The 22,987-nt window shown below is 55.8% G+C and overlaps 9 protein-coding genes across 9 annotated transcripts; 3 read left to right on the top strand and 6 right to left on the bottom strand.

Annotated features, from left to right (window-relative positions):
• Window positions 1–233: 233 nt before the first annotated feature.
• Window positions 234–1,853, bottom strand: LTHEOB_3314 (Cytochrome p450; the record flags this gene model as incomplete). The annotated part of the gene is made up of 3 exons (XM_035512224.1): window positions 234–572; window positions 652–1,758; window positions 1,812–1,853. The coding sequence occupies 3 exons, from the start codon at window positions 1,851–1,853 to the stop codon at window positions 234–236; spliced, it is 1,488 nt and encodes a 495-aa protein (XP_035363207.1).
• A 1,675-nt stretch (window positions 1,854–3,528) lies between these two features.
• On the top strand, window positions 3,529–6,543 carry LTHEOB_3313 (Protein kinase domain-containing protein; the record flags this gene model as incomplete). Its single annotated transcript, XM_035512223.1, has 1 exon — window positions 3,529–6,543. The coding sequence occupies one exon, from the start codon at window positions 3,529–3,531 to the stop codon at window positions 6,541–6,543; it is 3,015 nt and encodes a 1,004-aa protein (XP_035363206.1).
• Window positions 6,544–7,533: 990 nt separating this feature from the next.
• Window positions 7,534–8,524, bottom strand: LTHEOB_3312 (Cellulose-binding family ii protein; the record flags this gene model as incomplete). Its single annotated transcript, XM_035512222.1, has 2 exons — window positions 7,534–8,191; window positions 8,250–8,524. 2 exons carry the CDS (start codon window positions 8,522–8,524, stop codon window positions 7,534–7,536), a joined length of 933 nt encoding a protein of 310 aa, XP_035363205.1.
• An 898-nt stretch (window positions 8,525–9,422) lies between these two features.
• Window positions 9,423–11,983, bottom strand: LTHEOB_3311 (Glycogen debranching enzyme; the record flags this gene model as incomplete). Its single annotated transcript, XM_035512221.1, has 4 exons — window positions 9,423–9,526; window positions 9,665–10,295; window positions 10,346–11,544; window positions 11,977–11,983. 4 exons carry the CDS (start codon window positions 11,981–11,983, stop codon window positions 9,423–9,425), a joined length of 1,941 nt encoding a protein of 646 aa, XP_035363204.1.
• Window positions 11,984–12,413: 430 nt separating this feature from the next.
• Window positions 12,414–13,086, top strand: LTHEOB_3310 (uncharacterized protein; the record flags this gene model as incomplete). The annotated part of the gene is made up of 3 exons (XM_035512220.1): window positions 12,414–12,507; window positions 12,560–12,721; window positions 12,776–13,086. 3 exons carry the CDS (start codon window positions 12,414–12,416, stop codon window positions 13,084–13,086), a joined length of 567 nt encoding a protein of 188 aa, XP_035363203.1.
• A 1,085-nt stretch (window positions 13,087–14,171) lies between these two features.
• LTHEOB_3309 (uncharacterized protein) lies at window positions 14,172–15,110 on the top strand (the record flags this gene model as incomplete). The annotated part of the gene is made up of 3 exons (XM_035512218.1): window positions 14,172–14,591; window positions 14,830–15,005; window positions 15,080–15,110. The coding sequence occupies 3 exons, from the start codon at window positions 14,172–14,174 to the stop codon at window positions 15,108–15,110; spliced, it is 627 nt and encodes a 208-aa protein (XP_035363202.1).
• Window positions 15,111–15,346: 236 nt separating this feature from the next.
• On the bottom strand, window positions 15,347–16,411 carry LTHEOB_3308 (Amidohydrolase; the record flags this gene model as incomplete). The annotated part of the gene is made up of 1 exon (XM_035512217.1): window positions 15,347–16,411. The coding sequence occupies one exon, from the start codon at window positions 16,409–16,411 to the stop codon at window positions 15,347–15,349; it is 1,065 nt and encodes a 354-aa protein (XP_035363201.1).
• A 1,978-nt stretch (window positions 16,412–18,389) lies between these two features.
• On the bottom strand, window positions 18,390–19,493 carry LTHEOB_3307 (Basic leucine zipper protein; the record flags this gene model as incomplete). Its single annotated transcript, XM_035512216.1, has 3 exons — window positions 18,390–18,934; window positions 19,113–19,247; window positions 19,328–19,493. The coding sequence occupies 3 exons, from the start codon at window positions 19,491–19,493 to the stop codon at window positions 18,390–18,392; spliced, it is 846 nt and encodes a 281-aa protein (XP_035363200.1).
• Window positions 19,494–20,304: 811 nt separating this feature from the next.
• Window positions 20,305–22,120, bottom strand: LTHEOB_3306 (Allantoate permease; the record flags this gene model as incomplete). Its single annotated transcript, XM_035512215.1, has 7 exons — window positions 20,305–20,589; window positions 20,642–20,698; window positions 20,754–20,990; window positions 21,045–21,229; window positions 21,279–21,523; window positions 21,577–21,864; window positions 21,918–22,120. 7 exons carry the CDS (start codon window positions 22,118–22,120, stop codon window positions 20,305–20,307), a joined length of 1,500 nt encoding a protein of 499 aa, XP_035363199.1.
• Window positions 22,121–22,987: the final 867 nt, after the last annotated feature.

Raw genomic sequence — 22,987 nt, 5'->3', positions numbered from 1 at the left:
ACTTGATCGATTGAAAACAGTTGCATAGTCATTTTCGGTGTTCGAATTTTCACTATGTTGGAGAATGGAGTCATCGTTAAGGTAGTGTATTTGAGCTAATGATGATCTGTCTAGACTGCGTAGAAAAATGAGTAGTGTTCGACAATGTGGTATCGCAAGAACGTGAGCAAAAAGCAAATTTCAGAAAGGTATTGAGAATCTTAACCTCCCTCCTCAGCCAACAGCTGAATCTTCTATTGCCTCTGCACCGGCTTGAGCCTCGCCATCAGCGGGTGCTTCTCCCACAGCGCGTACACCAGCTGGTTGCTCCACTCCTTACTCTCCTCGCACAGCTCGAGGTCAAAGTGCCATAGGGTGTACGACAGGATCAGCCGCATCTCGTGCCAGGCCAGGTTCTTGCCGATGCAGTTGCGCGGGCCGTACGAGAAGGGCTGCAGGATCGCCTTGTCGTCGTCGGCAAAGCGCGGATCCGCGTCGTCGCCCGTCAGCCAGCGCTCCGGGATGAACTGTTCCGGAAGCGCGAAGTGGCGCGGCGAGTGGTAGGCTGCCCAGTTGGTGACAAAAACGGTGACCTAGGGTTTTCCTGTTAGCTTCGCTCGTTGCCACCTGATTTGGAAAGCAAAGGGATGGGGGCAAAGGGGAATCCCTTACATTTCCGGGAACGTGCTCGCCCTCGATGATGGTACCGCCAGGAGGCGTCAGACGTGGGAGACCACCGGGGACGGGCGGGTAGATGCGCAGGGCCTCCTCCAGGCAGGCGTTCAAGTAGGGGAGCTGGGGCAGATTCTGAAGCGTCATGTCTTGCGGGCTGGCGAAGGTGCCGCGGATCTCGGAGACGAGGCGGGCCATTTTGTCCGGGTTGCGCAGAAGGTGGTAGGTCACACCGGACAACAGGGTGGCGGTCGTTTCGGTGCCAGCGATCATGAAGGTGGTAGCGTTGGCGTGCATCTCGGGCACCGTCAACTGCGCGCCCTGGCCCTCGCCCTTCTCCTTGAGCACGTACGACCAGATGTCTGGCCGATCCGTTTCCACAGCCAGACGGCGGTCGACACGGTCGAGGGCGTATTTCTGGTGCTCCATCTGCTTCTGTCTTAGGCCCGGCAGGACGTAGGGCAGCATGTCGTTGATCTTGGGGAAGTAGAAGCGCAACGTAGTCGACAGGCCGAAGAACTTGACGGCTGCGAAGATGCTGTGAACCCAGGCGTTGTAGGCCGAACCTTCGAGCAGCTTGAGCGGCTCACCGAATGTCAAGTCGGCCATGATGTCGAAAGTGGTGAAGTTGTACATATCGACCATGTTGACCTTGGCGTCCGGCTCGCTCGTGCCCAACTCCAGCAGCTTGGCGACCAGCAACTCGACGTAGCCGCGGAAGAGCGGTTCCTGGTCCTTGAGCGCGCGGTCCGAGAAGGCGTGCGAGAAGATGCGGCGCTGACGTCCATGATCGCCTTCATCAGCCAGGAAGAGGCCCTTGGTACCGGTTGACGGGGGGCCATAGTGGTCCAAGTCCTTGGTTACAGGGGCACCGTGGCCGTGAATGTCCTTCCAGGCCTTGGCAGTCGTATAGCTCAGCTCGTTGGGACTGACGCGCACAACGTCGCCGTAGGTGTCGTGCAGCCACTGGAGATGATAAGGCTCAATACCTCTTACGCGTCCGAGGATGCGAGGCAGCGATGTTGCTGCGCTGAACCACGGGCCCGGGAATTTGCGGAGGGGATGGAAGTAGACATTGTAAATGCCAGTGATGATGAGATATGCAACCTTGGTAGGCGTCAGAATTGAGCGTTGAAATGGAGCGGAGCTTGAGTGCTCACCGTGGCGGCTGTGCCGATGTATATGAGATTTAAAAGCCCCATGGCGAGGGACAAGAAGAGGTAAAGGACGAAGAAGAGGGATCGAGGTATGGGAAGGGACTCGTGGTTATAAAACGGACTTCTTGGTTTGGTATGTCCGGGCTGGTAGATCGCCGAGTCAGACCGAAGGCAACGGCTTCGGTTGCCTTCTCACCCGACATGGCGAACGTGGAGGGATAACCAGGATTTTCCCTCGGCTCTTCGCACGAAAGCTCGAATAGGGATGAGGCTATTACCAAGTTGGGCAGCAGGTGATGGATTAGGAGTCTCCTGAGAGTGTCATGGCGCTAGGGCTAATCTTGCACACGTGAGGATCTGCGTTAACCTTTGTGCATCTTGGCAGCTGCCTTGCGGCTCTCGGTTGGTCAATTGCGTTACGAACGATGTCGATTTCGCGCATGAGGCTGGCAAGGACAGGGGCGCATCGGAGAGCCAGTATCCCGCCGAAGCTTCAGGCCAGCCTTGCTGCCGTCGTGACGAAAGTAGCGCACGGACCATGTGCGCAATGAGGGTCCGGAGATAGCGTCAAGACAGCGGTCGATCATTTTAATTTTGGACGGTGATCCGCTATCGTGTTTTGATGTGCAGCGCAATGTTTCCTCGGCCACGGTGGATGTTGAGTAAATGTAAAAGGAGAAGGAAGCGCCGCGTCACCGTGGTGACACTGCAAACCACAAGGAATAGGCTTGGCAGCAGGCCGGTGGCTGCTGATGCAATATAGACCGGTAAGAAGTAGACTGGGCGCGGCAGACACCAGACGTGCGCGGGCCTGGCGACCGTTAGGAACGACGCGAGCGGCTAAGCTGGCGAGCCATTGGCACGGACCGAGCCGGACCCAGAGTATCGTGAACGTTGAAGGTCCAAGCATGAACCCTCGAGAGAGCCGGGATGCAGTAGCGGCAACGGCGGAAGCCGCAGGAGGGGGAGCTACAGGCGATCCCTGGAGGAGGGGCTCGCGGGGAGTGGACGCGAAGCTGCAACATGTGCCGGAAACGTGTCGGGGCTAGCTGCGCTCGACGTATGCGTGCGTGCCACGCAGCCGCTCCGACGCAAGGCGAGGCTTCGGCGAATCGAGTCGCCCTTGGTTGCTGCCCAAACTCGCGTGGGCGCGCGCATTGCGTTGAAGAAACAGAGCGGCTTGCAACCGCTCGCCGGTGACGCGCCGTGGAACCCTCCCTGCAACTTGACCGGCGAGGGCGCCCTTCACAGGTTGCACCGAGTGTGATGTCTCGACCGAGTCACACTGTCCTGGGGTGGCATTGGCGCGTCTTTATCGCGGCTGGACGAGGCGCGCACACTAGCCCGATGGCTGCCCTCCGCTCGCCTGTCGTTGGTTCTCGTTGGGCCCGCCCAGCCCGGCCCTGCGCCTCTCTGCCCTCCACCCTCCAGCGCCCGACACCTCTCACCGAGTAATAAGCACAACATCTGCCGCCCGCGCCTCCTCGAGACATTGTTTCTGCCGCCAGTCTCGCCCGCTCCGCCATGGCCGCTGCCGCCTTTCCGACCGCATGAACCCCATGGGTACCGCAGATCGACGTCGCACACCATGAATTCCCTGCCGCTGTAGAGTAACCCTTTCCGCAACCTATCTTCAGCTGGAGCCTCCCTTCGCATTGCCTGCTAAAGGCAGCGCGATTCTCAGCCTCAACACCCCACACCACTCCTACCCCCGCCCGCCATGAACCCGGACTCCAACCTTCGCAGGTCCAACATGTGGGAGCGGCTCTCTCTGCACAAACTGGGCGGCTGGCTGAAGAAGGACGAGGCTGGAGCCCCGCAGCCTGAGGGCGACCAGCAAGAGCCTGGTGACGAGAAGTCCCAGGAAAAGCTGAACAAACGCTCGTCCCGCAAGGTGGTGCCCGGCTTGCCCCGGCCAGCCACCTTCAAACGACAGGAGTCCGAGCGACGAGACAGGCTGGTGCCCTACGAACCGGGCCATGACGAGCGCAGAGCCATTTCGTCCGAGCCGCGAGCCCAGTCCGTTGATCGCCAGAGCGTAGGCACATCCAAACGTGCCCACTCTCCCCCACCCAGGTTCCATCATCGCTCCTCCGCTCCCGAGTCCCTAAGCCCCTACGCTTCCGACCCCCATGAGTCGTTCATGCAGCACGGCTATGCCCCACCTAAGCGCAACGATCGACCCGATGATGAAGACACTGCTTCCATGGCCTCCCAAGGCCGCGGGGACTTCCCGCCCCCGCTCTCAACGACCGGTCCGCAGTCGGATAACGATGGCACGTCCGACGGCGTCGATGAGCTGGTCATACAGCAGGAACTGGATGCGAAGTGGATTCTGAACCTCAGCATGCACTTCAGAGACATGTCTGACCGGGAGAAGTTCTTCGTAACTTATGCTGAGCAGCCCAATAGGTGGAGGAGAGTGACCGTGTCTATCGACTTCCGTGATGCTGAACCGGAATCCCTGGAGGCTGACCTCAAGAGTTTACACTACCAGCGGGACAAAAGCGCCCGCATCTATGAAAGCATCCGGGACTCGCTGCCCGACATACAGTTTTACGAGACTGTTACCAACCTGAAGCTGGAAACCCGTGAGGGCCGCCTTCACGTTCACGTCACTGAAGACATGAACGAGATCATCCCCTACCCGTCCGTATCTGCCATCACCCACCTGGATTGCCCTATGTTCCGCGAAAGTGATGTCAACTTTGAGTCTCATTTGTCTGGTTTCGTTTATAAAGTCTCTGTCCACGGCCAGGTCTACATCAAGAAAGAGATCCCCGGCCCTGAATCTGTCGAGGAATTTCTCTACGAAACAAACTGCCTCAGCCGAGTGCGCGGCGCTCATAGCGTCATCCAATTTGCAGGCGTCATTGTCGATGACAGACGCCAGCTCGTCACTGGTCTTTTGATCGATTTCGCCGAAAAGGGCGCTCTTGTGGATTTACTGTACGACTGGAAGAATACTGCCGAAATGACCTGGCCTCGACGGGAAAGATGGGCTAAGCAGATTGTCCAAGGCCTATCTGAGATCCATGAGAGTGGCTTCGTCCAAGGAGACTTCACTCTATCGAACATTGTCATTGATGCTGATGACGATGCCAAGATCATCGATATCAACAGAAGAGGATGTCCCGTGGGATGGGAGCCACCTGAGCTGGCAAGGCTCATCGAAGCAGGCCAGAAGATCAGCATCTACATCGGTGTTAAGTCTGACCTGTTCCAGCTCGGCATGGTCCTGTGGGCGCTCGCTGAGCAGAAGGACGAGCCAGAGCGTGAAGAGCGCCCACTCCTGTGGACCCAGGCCAACAAGCAAGTTCCGGACTACTTCAAGCGTCTTGTCGAAGCATGCCTATGCGAGGAACCACGTGGCAGACCCTCTGCGAAAGAACTGCTCTCCCAGTTCCCTGAGATCGACCTCGAGGCCTCGAGGCCTGCGACCACCTCCAGACATAGTCTGTGCACACATCGCTCGGATAAGGAGTATATTGATCCTCGCACTGCCGTTGGCCGTGACGACATCGATCAACACAGGCGTTCTCCTGAGCGCGACAACCAAATGTCAAGCGTCAATCCGTCGAGCGCTAATCTCACGGATGTTTTCCCTCCTACTGAATATGATGCCCACAGCTCCGGGTCGTATGTTGTGGCACAGCGTCACGGACCAACTTCGGACACAAGGCAAACGCCAGAATACTCCCCTTACGTCCGCGCATCCTCCAATGTGTCACTGAACGATAGTGAGCTAGAGAATGACACCACGTCACTTTCTAGTCAACCTGAAAGGTGGGAACAAGTCTACATCGATGGTGACACACGACTTGTCAATCGTGGTGGCCCACTTGGAATCGATGAGCATGAGTTCCCAGCCCACGAACAAAGCACTGCCTGCATACCAACTCCCAGGGGTGAGCAAACCGATCCATTGCGTCTGGATCTGTCAGAACCCGGACCCGAAGCACACTCACCAGAGCTCGCTGGGATAGGTTGTGACCGCGACCTGCCCCCACCACCATTGCCATTCCTCTCCAACCATCGTGCTTCTTTCCTCGACCGAATTCAGCAACGGAACTCACACAATGTTGATGTGTTAGCCGGATTGGTTCCGCAAGTCCAGGGACTTTATGAGAACAGGAACAACGATCTGTTCTCACGAGATCGCTTCGGTCCTCCAACCCACCAGGATTCTGGATTCGGCGACGGCGACATGGACACCGTTCTTCTCGGACTCTCTTCTCCTGAAACACACCTACCTGATCAAATAGACGATTTCGATCTTGGCCTCGAATCACATGACGAGTTCAGCCTTGAGCGGCCCAGCTGTTCTATACCAGATGACAGAGACAACCTACCATTGGGCCGCCGCACATCAGCCAATACTGTTAGAGATAATCGATCTTCGATAACAACAACCGTTCCCGAGAGCTACAGGCCTGTATTCTCGTTGGATACCGCTTCAGCGTCTCCGCCTGCACATGAGTCGACGCCCGATCTCACCCTTATGGGATTGACAGGGTCTGGTGGAGAACCGCTCGCCGATGAACATGATACTACCATGAATGGCCACACCTCCAGTGCTTCAAATGTTTACGATGAGCATCACGACGGCATGAAGGATCCGCACTTCCACCTCGATCGCTGTGATCACCATCCACTCTCGACCTCTTCGGTTGCGAATTCCGCTGTGTGGTTCCCGTGGATGAGCCGCGCCGAAGGTCAATCCGCGTCTTCTTGAACGTGTATTCATTCAATACCCAAGATTTTGCTATTGAGCTTAGTCTTTCTTGATGCGTCGAGTTGACTTCCCGGGTGTCTTCGCAATGCATTATACCTCTTTATGTTGATGGAATTATTTCCACTCCTGTTCCACGCCTATTTTGCCATACTGGCATCGAGTTTACCGCGATTAAAAATACCCAAACATTGTTGATCTTTTTGTTTGTTTTCACACTTCTCATACCCCATTTTACAAGAAATCCCGTGTTTACGTCTTTACAAAAGTGCTCTAAACGAATTTTTGAAAAAACAAGAAAGTGTGCCGCGAGGTTATGGCAACGGCGTTCGAAAAGGGGTCTGCGTTCCGTTTCATTGTTACACGAAAAGTCTCTAGTGGAGGATAGCGTATGGGTTTGAGTGCAGGGGGTTGGAGTACCGGGATGGAGGGATTAGGAAGTCCTGTAGACTCTGAAAGATGATGATGATGACAACAAAGCTCTTTTGGCATGTGCGTTGTTGGTGCGCGTCGCGTGATTCTAATGCTGGGTTGTGCATGCGTCCGGGGTCTGACGTGGAAAGATTTTCTTACCGCTACAGGCAGCCCAAGTATCCTGCCGGATGCAAATGCCGCTTCGTGAGACGAGGAATACGGCGCGACGGTCCGCGGATCTTAGTTCCCCACCTTGTATATGGTTTTGATAGCGCCAAAGCGCTTAGTGCTTGGCGGAGCTTAATATCATGGGGGTTGCCTTTTCGGGCTAAGGCTGCATGCCATTTTCGGTAATCACACGAGGTTCTAGCGCCATCATTCGCTCCTCATGCCAAACCAAAAGCTCGCACATGCATTGTTTCACGGGTCAAGAACACGCGCTTTTGTCCAATGATTTCATTTTTTGTTTTCTCCAAGACAACATATTTACTTAGAAGGTCCCAAAGCAGAATGAACACACGGGGCGAGATATATTTACAAGATTGCCCACCGTTCTTTTACCACCCTCTTTTTAGTCCTCTACAAGTCCCACCTCGACTTGAGGTGCCTGAACCAGTCCCTGGCCATCCAAGCATCGAACTCAGTGATCTCCATGGCGCTGCCGGCGTTCATGATGAAGTTGGTGACGCCGGTGGGGGTCCAGTCGTAGAAGTCGTCGAGGCCGAGGGTGTGGCCCATCTCGTGGAGCAGGATGTGGATGTTCTCCTCGTCGACGTTCTGCAGCATGTAGTCGGCGCCGACCTGCTGGCCCCAGTCGCCGCCGTAGCCGCCAGCACCATCATCGAGCGTGTCGGACAGCCAGAGCGAGACGTCGTAGCGGTCGGCGTCGCCGCCCGAGCAGCCCGAGTAGTCGCCGTCGGCGTAGTGGATGGCGCGGCCGCACGCCGGGTCGCACTCGGGCGCGCCGTCGGCGTCGAGGTGGCCGGTGTGGACCGTGATGCCCGACGTGTCGCCCTCGAGCAGCGACTTGTCCTTGGTCGCCCAGCCGACGACCGACACGTCGACCGACTCGTACGGGAAGCCGTCGAAGCCGACCAGCGCCGCGCTGACCCACTTGTTGTACATCTTGGAGAGCGCCTTCTCGATCGAGGCGCGCTGCGCTGCCGTCACGCTCTTGGTGCTGTCCCAGCGGACGCAGTACTGGACCTTGCCCTTGGTCTCCATGATGTGGTCGTAGCTGTGAGGGATACATGTCAGTAAACGTAACGATATTGTGAAATGGAACCCAAACTTACCCGTAGTTCTTGAACTCAAGGGCACTGGGGTTCTCGTTCATCTCGTGCTCCCAGACCTCATCCAGACCCGTGGCCAGCGACGAGGGAGGGGACCAGGTCGAGGTCGAGTTCGAGCTAGCACGCTTAGAGACGGCTGGGTTCTCAACGCTCGAGCGAGCCGCGAGGGCCGGGGCGCGGTCGAACTTGCAGATGCCGGGGGCCTCCTGGCTGCCCTGGATGGGGTGCGCCTGCGCGGCCAGGGCGGCGAGAAGAGGAAGGGCGGTAACAGCCTTCATTGTGCTTAAAGTATATACGGAAGCGAAAGAACGGGTCGAGACTAGCTCGGAGAAAGAATGTGGTTTGTGGGAGAATGGATCTTGGGCTGGATCTGACTGCACTGGAGGGTGCTACCGGATATATATACAACGGAAGTGCGAATACGACATTTCCGTAACGGCCTCATGCGGGCGGGGGATGGACAGGAGCCAGAAACATGTTGTGCGTGATGGGTGGCGCGCCGCAGATCATTGTCGGCACGGTAGTAGAGCGTTTCCGTTTCTCTCACAAACGCCAAGACTCCGTGGTGTGGTGTCTCGCCAGTCGCAGCGGAGCGGAAGATGCCATGTCTGGCTAAGTCGGCCTGCTGCGAAACATGTGCTAAGCCATCGAATGGTCTATTCCCGGCCTTGGCGCTCCTATTTGTCTTCTTGGCGCAATGAGCTTTGTTGTTTCAAGGAGAGCCGCCCGGTGGGCCTAAATAGATTAAATACTCCGCCCCGGTTTACTACTGCGCCGAGCGATTGGTCAACATGTAGGCCGACCACCCGTATAAACATAGTGACAGCGATCGATCTGACCTTTGTGGATTGCAAAACACTTTCGCTTAAGAGATGGCGTCAGCGAAGCGACTTGCCGGCGGATGCACTTGCCGACTTTAGAGGTTCTGGAAGGAGAACGGCTTGTGTAAGCTTAAACCCGGCCCGGTAGTATATCGTGTTTGCTTCTCTCATCATGTTTGATCTCCATTGAGCCCCTCTCGTTCCCTAAACAGACCACTTGAAGACTCATGGTCACTTCATTGCAGTCATTGGTCACCCACCCAAAGCAATGTCTTGAGACACGGAGAAACTACTCATTTCTCCGGCTGCGCAGAGCAGACTCACACTGTAGAAGTCAGGCTTTCCAATGGAAGATCTATAGCAGGAGACAGCGGTCCGGCCCCCAGCCGATCAGCTTGGTCTGCAGCATGAGGGGCCTTTGCGGAGACTGTTCGGCCTCAATGGAGCGCCTCATCCCTCCTAACGACCAAAAAGGTTAGGCTCCAAAGTTGTCGGATATTGCTCTCTGCAATACATTGTCAACCCTATCCAGTACTCTCACTGACACGAACAGGGGTAAAATGAATAAATGAAAAAGAGCGAAGGCGGAAAACTCACCCGTCGGACTCTGCCCAGCAGGCGGTGGCAACGCGCCCAGTGGCGTATACACGAAGTCTCCAGCATCATAGACCCAGCTCCAAACCTCACTGTTCAGGTAGGCTCCATTCGAATCAATCAGGTCCCACAGATGGTTGTAAGCTTGAAGCACTTTAGCGTACACGGTCGTGTCATTACAAAAGTCAGGGACGTGAGCGGAGTTGCAGCGGTCAAGCTGGCGAGCAAGGCCTACGGCGAGCATGGAAAGCTGCCAACTCCAAACCACCGTGCCGTGATAGACATTATTGGTGAAGTTTCTGGCGTAAACAGGGTCCCCTCCATATGCTGGGTTCGCTATCAACACGCCGATAGGCGTTGAGAGGCCTATGGGAAAAGGTTGAATTATATGCTCTGCGGCTTGGTCGAGAAATAACGTCAACTGTTCCTGATCAGTAGAGTTGACGAGAAACAATCTCAAGCAGTCGTCGGTGTTCATGACCCTGACGATTGACTGATTGTTGTTACCGTCCAAAGCCAGACCATGAAAGTGAACGTTGGTCGATATGTTATCCAAGTCTACAGGGCCTCCAAACCCAGACTCGACGACATATGACTGAACCAAACTCTGTGCTTCCTCGGCTTCAATGTCGACCTGAACGATTATTAGCTGTGCTGAGTTCTCCGTGCCCAAAAAGCGCTTACTTCGAAGAAGTGTAGGGTTTCATCTTCCCAGACCTGGGCGTATTGGCTGGCCGTATCATGCCAGTCAACGTGGGTAGGGAAGAACCCCTCAGCAGCCAAGGATGCAATAGCTCGCAGTGCTGCAGGGACAAGGGCAGTGTTGACATCATATGGGATCCTTCCGCCGCCAATACCATAGGTGCTATCCCTCCACTGCCCCACTACCTGGTCTTCTTTCAGGTGAATAAGATTTTCTTTCACTTGACCGCCTATGGAAGCAAATGGCGTTGAAATGTTCATGATCTTCTCAGCAGTCATAAGGGCCAGGTCGCCGTATTTGAGACCCTGGTTGCCCGGATTAACCGTTGCTTCGATAGCAAGAAATGCGTCTTTTCGTTGCTGACCGGTGGGACTTTTGACGAAATACTCGTACAGAACGACTGGGAGGAAAAAATCGGTGTCGATCATCTTATAATCATACTGCGGCGCCGTGCTTTTGATGTTTTGTTGTAGATTCAGGTAAGTGGCATAGTCGCCGATTGTTTCTTCGTGGCACACGGTCCCATCCGTGCGGTTGATACGCTCCAGAACGGCACCGATGACGGCTTCGACTGCTCCACCGTCTCCCTCACTGAGAACTGGCCGCAGAAGAAGCAGAGAGATCATGGTGTCACGTCCAAAGTACGTCAAAAATCGCCACGCTCCTGCCAAGAGCTTGTCGGTGTAGGAGAGGAAAGCAAGGGAATCGACTTGGTCAGCATTGCTGGTAATCAACGTCTGGGACGCGTTGTTAAGGACTTCTTGAGGACTGAGCTGATCCAGCTGCGGATAGTCAAAGTATGCGTTGAATACATACTTACCGGCTCCAAAACGCAGAGTCGTGTTATTCACGACAATTGGGGTGCCGCCGTCCGAATCATGCGGCTTAAAGGTGAGGGTAGTGCTTGTCACATTGTCGAGCCAGATCCTACTGATTGAAACGCCACCCGACTCATCATTGGCAATTTGATTTGCATTCTGAATTGTGGGAGAAATAGTGCTGGGTCCTTCAGTGAAATCGCGGATCGTTCGGACGCTACCCAGAATGATAGTGCTTAAGACTGCGGTGGTGTTGAGGAATACTACGCCAGTTACGCCGACTCGAGGAAAGTTGCCGTCGGTGGTTGCAGGGTCATAAATGGGGTCTAGGGCGCGCTGTTTGTCGGTCAAATTCCGCAAAGCTATGGCGAGTGAGCCATTGACTCCATCGGCAGGCAAAAAGAAGGCTACAGCGCCACTGTTACCAGCCGGCCATGCAAACTGGGCAATGTTAAAACCATCTAGACAATCGGAGTTGGGTATGAACCAGTAAGCGCGGGCCAATAACGGTGAGGTCGCTGTCCGGGAGAGGACTTGTCACAACGACCTGAGTACTGCTGTTGCAGTCGGAATATAAGTAGTTCTCATAAGGTGGGTCGCTTAGTTCGAGATAAGTGGCATTGACGGAGCAGCTGGAGGATTGTGCAACTGCAAGCAGAAAATGGATTAAAGCATAGATTATGGCCAGCATGGTGGGATCGAAGAATCCGGCGAAACAAAAACGGTGGTTGTTCTATGAGGTGCGAGAAGGGAGTGGTACTTGATGACTTCTGGGACAATGCGAAGCCACGCACTTGGCATGACACAGGTGGACGGCGCGAGCAGCGTCAACGGCGTCCAACAGAGCAGCCAACAGTAGGCTGAAGCATGGCGGGGCAAAGCGGGGTCGAGTGTTGACGAGGAACAGGGATAGCCGACGGAGAGGGAGCGGCGGCGGAGGCGGAGGCGGAGGCGTCCGAGCGTTGGGCGAGAGCGGAGTGGCTTCGGTGGGGAAGCTGGGGACCGTGCAATGTCGTCATCGACGCGAATAAACTCAGCACAGCTCAGGAAAGCACGATGGAGTATTGCGTGAAGCAGCGACGCGCAAAAGCCGGTGCCTGCCGAGTGCGACGGTCGCAAGCCCGATGTTTCCCGGTGCAAGGATTCTGCATCTCCGCTCTCGCCGATCCACACCACCTCCTCCACCTCCATCAGCCGCCTGAGCTTCGTTCGCAACCCAACATCGCCCACTATGTCGCCGCCAGTCCCTGCCTTCCTTGAGCCTGTTCCGGTTTCCATCCGCTTGGCCCAGGCCGTGGGCATCACCGCTTCAGCCTTCATGTGCGGTACGCTCAGGCGACAGTGGTGACCTTGGACGAGGCTGCTAATACTCACCAGGCCAAAGCGCCGCGGCCTCCTTCCTGCTGACTCCCAGCCTGCTTGAAGCCCCCGCCCCGCTTCTCGCACGCCAGTGGCTCAAAGCTCGTAACATTTACATGAAGATCAATCTGCCCTCTGTCGCCGGATCCGTTGCTCTGTTTGGCTGGCTGGCTTCACGAGGTACACCAAATACCACTACCGATAGCATGATTCATGCTGACATGTCACTTACAGAACTCCCGGATAGCATGCCCCGCCAGCTATATACGGCCGCCGCTCTCCTCTACTTCGCCAAGATCCCCTACAGCTTCCTCTTCCTGCACCCCACCGACATGGCTCTGCAGGCCAAGGCAGCATCTTTCGCTACTACAAGCACTGTGGACACTGCTGCTGAGGTCGGACTCGCGAAGGAGGAGACCACCCACGCTCTGGCTGACAAGTGGGCCACAATCAACCTCGGCCGCGCTATTCTCGGCTTCACTGGCGCTGCCTGCGCCGTTTGGGCCACGCTAGGTCGGGTTGATGTCATCAGGTACAGATTGTAATCCACCTCGGGTCTTTTGGAGAAAGCGCTAGGCTTTGCAAACACAAATTGAATGCACGCGGTCAGTCTACGATGGGGGCAGCGGTTTTCCTCTATCGGAAACTTTTCTCTTCCTCTCCACAAATTTTGACGGTGGGCCTTGGTATGTATATAACTCTTGATTCCCCAGTCTGGTTTAACTCGATAAATTCAAACACGCATGCAACGACGGCATCGGGGCTAGAACCCACCGACACGCCGACTCCCCATGCGTTAGTCCTGTGCTACAATGCAGCACGCTAACGTGTCTGGCTGAAATTTCCTGCAAGCCGCAATCCTTGATCTCAGAGCCAATCTCGCTCTTGCCTTTCTAGGGACCTGTACAACAGCGCTAATACACTGAATACTCACATTGAAATTTGTAGCTCTCTGCAGGCACATGTTATCTCCTCTCTGAGCAGGAATGAATACGGAGAATGCCCAATCAGTTTCTTGCCGGTTGAAGATGAACGGAAGCAAGCTGTATACACAAAGCTTGGCAAGAGCTGAAAAGTGAAACTGCCACCAACAAGACAATCGATCTTGGCAGGGAGCCTTCGACAGATAACTCAATCTTGGCAGGGCTGGAATACGAGTGTTTTGATCTGCCTACTGGCTACAACTCCCCTTCGCTTTGACTGAAATAGTGATTTGCGGGGCCACAGACGTCTACGGTTACACGGTGCTTAACGGGCTTCATATCTGGTCCGCACTTCTTCCACACCAGAGATGGTTCAAATCCTACCAGACTCTATTCAACGCACAGTAGCGTCCTTGGCAACCATCATGCAGTGCTGGAGCTGAGCTGTCATGTAGAACAATGACGGATGAGCAGCCACTTATTCTGTCGTACGGCCCGCAAGGAAGACTTGTTACTATCAGCTTGAATTCCGCAGACCAGCCAGGTAAAGTCCCCAATATCGCCACTGGAAAGGGTATAAAGAGCTCCCCTCAAACGATCAACTCGAGGTAAATTTCTCCCATCACTTTGTCCCATCATCAGGATTTGCCCTCCAATTATCCAGGCCAGGCTTGAATCATAGGATCACAGCAATTCATCATTCAACCATGCACGTCTCAACCATCCTCTCCCCACTCCTCTTCCTCCTCCCCCTAACCACTCTCGCCAAGCTCAACGGCCCTTGCACCGGGGCCGCCAACAAACCGGGCGTCTGCATCAAGACCAGCTCGTGCACCTCGGGCGGGGGGACCTACATCTCTGGCGCATGCCCGAACGACCCGAACGACGTCAAGTGCTGCACCAAGGCGTCGTGCGGCAGCGGCGGCACGTGCAAGTTCGTCGACAAGTGCGAGTCGGGCTCGACGAAGGCCGGTCTCTGCCCGGGGCCGAGCGACTTCAAGTGCTGCCTGCCCAAGTCCGGCGGGGGCGGTAGCGGGTTCCCGCCGCCGAATATCCCCGGGGTCGGGGCGTGCAAGAAGGTGGCGGTCGAAGGGGCGAAGAAGATCGTGGCCAAGAACAAGGGCAAGGTGCGCGAGATTGGCTGCGTGCGGAACTGCAAGTGCGGGGCCGCCGGGGCGAGCGATCATTGCTGCGGGTTGGCTATCGATCTGATGTGCTCGAAGGCTGCTGGTGTGAGTTTTTTCTGGTGTCGTCATTCCCTCTCTCTTGTCTTTTTCAATCTTCCCTTTTCTTCATCATTTACAGCTTCTCCTCTTTTTCAGGAATGGGGTATGGGTGTGCTGATACCGATTCGTGGTGGCATAGGTCAAGACCGATCAAGGCAAGAGCATCGCCGAATGGGCGATGCGCAACCACGGCAGCCTCAAACTCACGTACGTCATTTTTGGCCAGCGCATCTGGAACCCGTCGCGTGATGCGGTTGGTCCATGGAGCGGCTGGAGGAAAATGGAGGACAGGGGCAGCGTGACGGCGAATCATTGGTAGGTGTTTGCTCACTACATCTCCCTCTCTTGACGAGTGGTAGGATTTCGATGACGCTGATTGGAAGCTTCAGGGACCACGTTCATGTTAGCTTCAAAGGCTAGGGGGTGCAAACCTTTGGTAGTGTGGAGATCCGTTCGTGCTCATTGACGATTGCTTGGACTACGAAACTTCCATTCGTTTGATGCACCGCTTGTCAATGCAGAAAGGGGGTATCACCTTTTGCTGTTCAAGGGATGGGTGAAGATATTACGGCCAAAATATCTGGATTTTTGAAATGAGAGTACTATTTACAGGAGCATGTATTTACAGGCGAGGAAATATAATGATCTTCCACAATTTAGTTGACAGGGGCGTCAGCGTCATGGTAGTCGGTCAAGTGAAGAAGCTTCTTGGCGTTCTCGCGACCGATCTTCTTGTAGTTCTCGATGCCGCCACAGGCCTCGATGACCTCCTTGGCCTTGCCGTCCCACCAGGCGCAGCAGTTCTCGATGGTCTCGTAGGGGAAGTCGACGCTGAAGAGGATGCGGTCGGCGCCGATCTCGCGGACGACGTACTCGAGGGTGTGGGTGGAGAAGTGGCCGCTGGTGGTGACCCAGATGTTGTTCTTGAAGTAGTGGTAGATGGACTGCTGGCAGATGCGGTCGTAGCCCTGCTCCTTGGCCAGCGGGCGCTCAACGTCCTCGAGCCAGTGGTTGATGCGCCAGAAGTCGAAGGGCAGGTGCTCGCCCATGTGGCCGACAATGATCTTGAGGTTGGGGTTGCGGTCGAAGACGCCGTTGACGATGAGGCCCATCAGGTGCAGGTTGACGCCGTTGGCGAAGGACAGCGGCGGGCCGATGAGGAACTTGCGCTGGGCGTACAGCTTCTCGTAGATGACGCCCGAAGGGGCCGCCGGGTGGATGTACAGCGGCACGTCGAGCTCCTGGCACACCTTCCAGAAGGCGTCGTACTCGGGGGCATCGTAGAAGAGGTACGTCTCGCCGTCAGGGCCGGCGTGCTGGAAGTCACAAACCAGAGCGCCGTGGAAGCCAAGCTCCTTGACGCAGCGGCGCAGCTCCTGGCCGGCCTGGACGGGGTCGTGCATGGACAGACAGGCGAAGGCGCCCAGCTTCTTGGGTTGGGCCTTGACCTTTTCGGCGACCCAGTTGTTGACCTCGGTGGCTCTGCGCTCAGCCTCGGCCTTGTCGAAGATTCCCTGGATGCCCGGGACCGTCAGAGAGCAGATGGTGTAGCCAATGCCGTGGGCGTCGGCCAGGCGGACACGCTCGTCGTTGATGTCGGAAATCTGGCGCATGTAGCGTTCGCGGTCGTTGGGGTGGATGTACAGCTTGGCCTCACGCATCGACTTGGCCTCCATGCCGGCCATCTCGTAGGCTTCCTCGAGGGCGATCTTTCCGAGCATTTTGGCGTTCGTTTCTGAAAGGCTTGATTGGATGAAGTGTTGGTTTCCTGAGGCTCTGAAGGAGTTCTTGGGAAGTGGTGATGATGCTCTGGGACCTGCTCCAGAAGGCCATCTTTATACCACGCCGACAACGCGGTGGACCTCCTGATGAATGGCAACACATTCTGCTACATCTCGACACCTCGCTGCTCGCTGTCTGTTCGCGGGGCCTCGTACGAGGCAACTGGAGGGGTACTGTGGCCTCCAGCGGGGGTGGATTGACGTAATCACGAGATATTCAAGGTGGCTTTGGCGCAAAGAGGCTCCTGAGCGGGATCGGCCCGAGATGCAGCAAAGCTTCGCTCTCTTGGATGTTCCGGCGCGGCCCGATCTCCAGCAGGGAGAGGGGGATCATCCAATGCGGTGTCGGCGTTCCGGGTCAGGATCCGTTGAAAATGAGGCCACACTCTCGAGAGAAGTCGGGGTCGGGTCGCAGCTAAGACCACAGGGTGGGTCGACATCCACGTTCAGGAGAAGAAGCAGCTAGCGTGATTCCCGATGGGGCAATTCGAACGTCACGGTTTGCTCCGTGCGCGTGCTTGGTGTTGCTTGGAGCAGCTTCTGTGGAGAAGCAGACATCGTCCCCAGACCTCGGCCGAGGTGCCGAGCGCGTTGACGCTGCGCATTCGTCGAGAGAGTCGGAAAAGCCGAGATGCTGGAGAACATGTCGTGATGGAGATGAAGAGTCGCGATGCGGTGCACCAGCCGACACCCGAACCTTCGATCCGCTCCCAGATCCGACGCCACAGACACACCCGGAGAGCTCTCCGTTCTTTGCCTCTTTCTTCCCGCCAGCTCCCTGCATCTGCACAGCCACGGCATGGTAGTCTTCGTCACTATTCTGCACGCTTAACAAGCTCTTCCTTGCTACCAAGGCGATCCGGGAACTCCCGTAGCTAGTCTGCTCACTGCATGGAAGTATGTCGCCGCCTCTGTCCCTGCATACGCTTGTGTAATCCACTGCCAGTGGCCAATCTACATGAGTACTCTTTCCATTCCATCTCACTTACGTAACGTCTTGAACCTTTGCTCACAAAATTCGCGCAACATGTTGGCCAACACCAAGAGAAAGCGAGCGAAGTATTGTGGGACCAAGCAATTATCAGTGTCGATACACCTTGCTTCCACTGGCCACGGGCAGCGTCTTTACTGCATACACTTGTCGTAACATCTAGCGGGGCTGAAAATTCCATGATGCAATTGCTGGTGGCAACCGGCGCTTGGCACGTTCTGCTTTCTCCTCGGCCTCGAGACATTTCTCTTCTCGCTACGAGTTAACCACCCAAGTTTTATTTCCAACTTGAGTCGGCCCGTCACCATGAACCGTCTTTCGTAGTGCACAGTACATGTGTTGTCGCCGGCAGCCACGGCACATTAGCACATGTCCCTAAGAGATTCGTCTTTCTCAGACGTGTTTTAGATTAGACGCCTAAGAAGCACCAGCAAACTTTCTTCATGTAGAGTCTAAGAAGCATGTCGGAAAAGTCCGCAAAATCGGTAGGAAGGAAGGAATCACTTTCCCCTGTTCCTACAGCACAGTACTAAGGACTAGATAAATGCGTAAGTAGGACTTCAATGTTCGGATTTAGTTCGCTGATAGGGGGCAGAGGGACAGCACTTCCTCGCCGAGATGAGCAGCACCCCCATGCAGTCGATCACCTAGCTCGGCCGAGCCTATTCTATCTACCACCTCAGGAGCTTACCACGTTTCACTACAACCCAGACGGATCCTGGTCCGGATCTTTCCGCAAACGTTTCCATCACATGCCTTATCCTTCGAATCAGTGATAGCTCCGACTTTCTACTCCTCACTTATCAGCATCGTGATCCTTATTTCCGGCACCGGTCCATACCCTAATTCAACATTCGCTGCAACCATGACTTGTCGAACGCAGGGTGATGCTTATCTATCCTATCTACGCCGGGCCTCGACCACTAATTACAGACACTCGCCAGGAATCTCTTCCGTGGCATTCACCACGAGCCGGCTCAACTCACTTCCTCCGCACTTCAGTCCCTTCACGAACGCCTTGGCTGCCACGTCGGCGCCCTCGGGCTGCGTGTGCGTGTGGTCCATCAGGAAAAAACCATCTACCACCTCCTTCCCCAGCGTCCTAAACACATCCGCCTCGTAGCGCCCGTGATTGACAAACGCCGCCCTCCCTGCCACCTCCCCTTCCAGCACCCCGGCCACGTTCTGCGCGTATCCGACGAAGATCGGCGGCGTGTAACTAAAGCTGCCCGTCTCCCACGGGTTCGTGGGCGTCATGGTGCTGATGACGACGCTCGCCCCCTTGGCCAGGAAGGACCGCGCCGCCCGGAGCATGTACCAATTGTACGTGTGCACCACGACGTCGGTGCCGTTGTAGAACGAGGCGCATGTTTCGTCGCCCTGTCCCGGGCATGCCGGACGCCCGTTGTCCGTGTAGTTGGCCGTGCCCAGCTTCTCGCCGCCGCCGTCGTTGTGGCCGAATTCGATGATGACTTTTACACGTTAGGCGTTCCATATTATTTCCATACAGCCTGATGTTATCTTCTCTTTCACTTTTTCTTATACAACATTCCCATCCATTATTCATACACCGCCGAGTTTTTTTTAATTCTCTTTTTCAAAGAAAACGGTAGAAGGATTGAAGTGTAGGCAATTGGAAGGAATGCTCACCAAAATCACCAGGAACTAGCGCCGCCTCAATGGCCGCAAAGCGGCCCTGATCGGTGAAGGAGCGCGCGCTGCGGCCGGCAAATGCCTTGTTGACCACAGGAACGGAGAGCGAGTATTGCAAATAATGGCCCCATCCTATCCGTACTCGAGAGAAAAAAAAAAGTCAGTCATGCATGACTCGAAGCATTGAAGACGAGACCATTCTTTTCTCTCACCTTCAGTCCCATTCTTGCCGCCTTGTTCCGCCATGGTCGAATCACCTGCCAGGTACACCGTCGGCGTCGCGGCGGCTTGACGGGGGCCAGGAGGCAGCGCCGCCGCTACCGCTGCCATGCAGGCGGCGACCCACGCGGGTGATAACGTGCTAGTGATAAGCTTCATCGGGATGCCGCGCGATAGCCGCGATCACAGTATTGGTACAGTAAGACGAGAGAACGGTGGAGATAAGGCGTCCAAAGACAAAGTAAGACGGCAACATGCGCGATGCTCTTGGCGATGAGATCTGGAAAGACGATTCTTCAGATCGGATCCCTCCATTCTGCCCGCCGTATAATAAAGATACATTGAGCGCCTCCAAAATCTGCTCGGGCAGTATTGCTGCGGCGGCTCGCGTCCATCTTAGCCCGAGCGTGTCAGTGTGAAGAATCGCCTGGGTCCACCAATGGCGGGTTCGGCTGGGTATTGTTTGGGGCTGGTGAATAGCCGGGATATGTGGGGACGAAGCCTTGAAGTAGTGCGCGCTAACGCCCACGTGAGCATTTAGCCAGCCAACCGGCCGGGCGACCGGGCGCATTGGGTGCGATAACTTGGTTATTACGAGGATTGCGGGGTTTGGCGTGCGGGGATCCGACGCGCCCGTAAACGGACTGCGCTTTCGTTGCTGACGTTGCGAACGCCCCGAAAAACATGCGAAAAGGATTCGGTGCCTGGTTTGATTTGAGTTTTGCATCATGTATCAGTGCAGAACATCCTAGGCCCCAAACAGTAAGTCGCACGACAGAAAGTAAGGCGCGTGGCTTGCCAGACACGTTGTGGCTGGCCTTATGCAGTCAGCCTAAGGGGGAAACAAAAAAAAGTAAAAACATGTAAAGTGGCGCCGTGGCGCAGTGCTCCAAACCACGTGGCTGGCGGATTTATTCGTGCTCTTAAACTCGTTGGCAGCGTTATTTCGTGTCCTCCGGTCCTTCCGTCTCTACAGAATGTACCTGAAGCCCTTCCTCTGGTTACCGTTCTCCGCGTCGTCGCCAACCGTGCCCTCCAGAATGTCGAGTTTCTTATTCTCATGTCTCAACCAGAAACGTAGCGCGACTGATGAAACGCACCCGAGGCCGCAGAAGAGTGCCAACGTTATGCCCGCGCGAGCGTACCGCGGCTTGTCTGAGTCGGGATACAGGTATGACGTAAACAAGTGTGTCGAGTTTCCCATGATGTTTACCATGGCCAGAGCCGCTGCACGCTTCGACCTGGGGCGAGGGATCTAGTCTCATGTATCAGAAACTGCACATAGCAAAAGGTCTCGGAGTGCTTACCGTCGCAGATACCCACGAGTAAGTGACGTTGAACGCTGAATACACGCCGAAAGTCATCTACAAAGTTGCTACATTAGCATTGCTGAGCTGGAGATTGGCCGGGAATACCTACCAAAAACATTGCGAAGTATCTCCCAGCAGTTGCCGTAATGGTGATGCACAAGATGTTTCCGATCATGCTGATGGACATCGGCACGGCGACGTGGAAGGCTCGCTCGTTGGTCTTGCCGGCGTGAATAGAGTTGCCAAGGGATCCAAAGAATGCGAGAGCATAGGGAGGTGCGGTAAGGAGCAAGGTAACGACCTTGTTGTAGCCGAGAGTCTTGACGATGGACGGGAAGAAGTAGGTCTGCCAATACTGATTAACCTTTGACGGGAGAAACCGAGACGCGACAGCACTTACGTAGGCCATTCCAGTGTTCAAGGAGAATTGAATCAGAATGAGCATGTAGACCTTGGGGTCCTTGAGCGCCTGAAGGCCGCCGTACCACACCGACTTGCCGTCTTCTCCGTCATCCTTACCGGCAACCTCAACCGAAAGGCGCCAGATAGCGTACTCCCTCTCCTCCTCAGTAAGCCACGTCACATCTACGACATGTCAGTGAGCCCTTAGTAGCAGGTCGACTAGGGGGGTTACCCTTCGGATAGCTCGGCAGCACGAAGCCAGCGATGATTGCAATGAAAATAGTAAAGCAGCCCTCGAGGATAAAGAGCCAACGCCAGGAGTGGATTCCAGCAGCGTCGTTCATGCCGCCAAGAACACCCGCAGCAATAAGCCCACCAAAACAGTTGGAGATTGTGTTACCAGCGTACAAGATGGCAATCCTAAAGGGAAGCTCGTCCTTTTGGTACCAAGACGACAACATGAGCAGAGCACCAGGGCTATTCTCATGGTTAGCACCTGCGCTGGACTTTAAAACCAACAAGCAACTCACAAGAAGGGTGCTTCGGCAAATCCCAGGAAGAAGCGAACTGCCAGAGCCTGTGCAAAATTATGCGTGGCCGCCATGCAGGTGGAAATAGCGCCCCATAGTACGGCCGCGACCGAAAGGTATAGTCCAGGCCGAGGGAAGTTGGATAGGATGATGTTGCTGGGAAATTGAAACAGCAGGTAGCCGACGTACATGATCATCAGACAAGTGTTGTACTGATGATCTGTCAGTTTCAAGTCATCTTCGAGACCTCCGAGGCGGGCGTTGGTGAAGTTGTTGCGATCCAGAATGCTGTGGGGGCGGTCAACCAAGACTCGGTCGATATCTTTGCGAGGAAGACGTACTTCAGCAGAAAGAGAATAATGAGCATGGGCATTACTCTGAAATCGACCTTGCGCAACATCTGCTTCTTCAAGGCGGCGACTTCTTCGTCAGTTTTTCCCCGAAAGTTCTGGTGTGCCAAGCTATCCTGCTTGTCGGAACCAGAATCCTTAAGGTCGTCGATCATCGTGGCCGCAACCGCGTCTCCTCCCTTCTTGTCGGTCATGTCTGGTACTGATGGCGTGTGGTGATGCGGGGAGGACAGGGTCGAGCTGAAGGCTGTTTGCAGATGGACAGAGCCCCGTCGTGAACAGCTCGTCAGGCGTGTTATAGATCTTGCACATCGACAGTTCCGACAGTCCCCTCAGGCGGAAGAGGCACGAGGCGCTCTTGGCTGCCCAGATTGGGTGTGGTCACCGTCGAGGCTCACAAACAAGAGCGGTCGGCAGGCGTGGTTCGCACCACGCTTCCCCAGATTCCCTGGCCCGCCGGCACTTGCAGCGAATCAGAAGTGCGGGCAGCAGCGGCGAAAGCCGGGTCCGTCGTCCGCCCCGGATTCGCGGCCGGCCCCCGCCCCAGGCGCATCTTTTTCCGCCGGCGGAAAAGGACCTGGCGGAGGCTGGCACGGCGGAGCGCTGAGCATCGCGGTGAGTGAGGGCTGCGGTGGCGGTGGAGCTGGCGTTTGCACGCGCGGGAAGGGCCAGAGGGCGGGCGTTGGGAGAGGGCAAACTAAATTGTGGGGGAGCGGTGGTCTGCAGGCGAAGTGGTACCGAGGGCCCGGCAGACATACATCAGAGTTGAGGCAGAGATTGGGAAAGGGAGCAGAATTGGGCAGCTCGATTGGCCCCCGCACGGCGACCATCCTTATCCGCCGCCGCCGCCCGTGGTTGGGATGGCGAGGTCCGGGGAACGGGGAGCTCCCCGCATTTGCAGGGGGCTTGGTGCGAGAGAGCAGCGCAGTCCTGCGTGCGGGGTCTCCACAGGCTGGCAGCGGCGGGAATCCGACGTCTTCGCGACGCGGAAACCGCAGGCGGCGGATCGGCGAAAGAACGCGCTTCTCCGCGGCAGGGGGTGGCGTCGCTGTATTTAAGCG

Source organism: Lasiodiplodia theobromae, assembly GCF_012971845.1.
Source record: "Lasiodiplodia theobromae strain AM2As chromosome Unknown scaffold_8, whole genome shotgun sequence".
NCBI lineage: Eukaryota > Fungi > Ascomycota > Dothideomycetes > Botryosphaeriales > Botryosphaeriaceae > Lasiodiplodia > Lasiodiplodia theobromae.
This window is presented reverse-complemented; position numbering and strand designations above follow the sequence as displayed.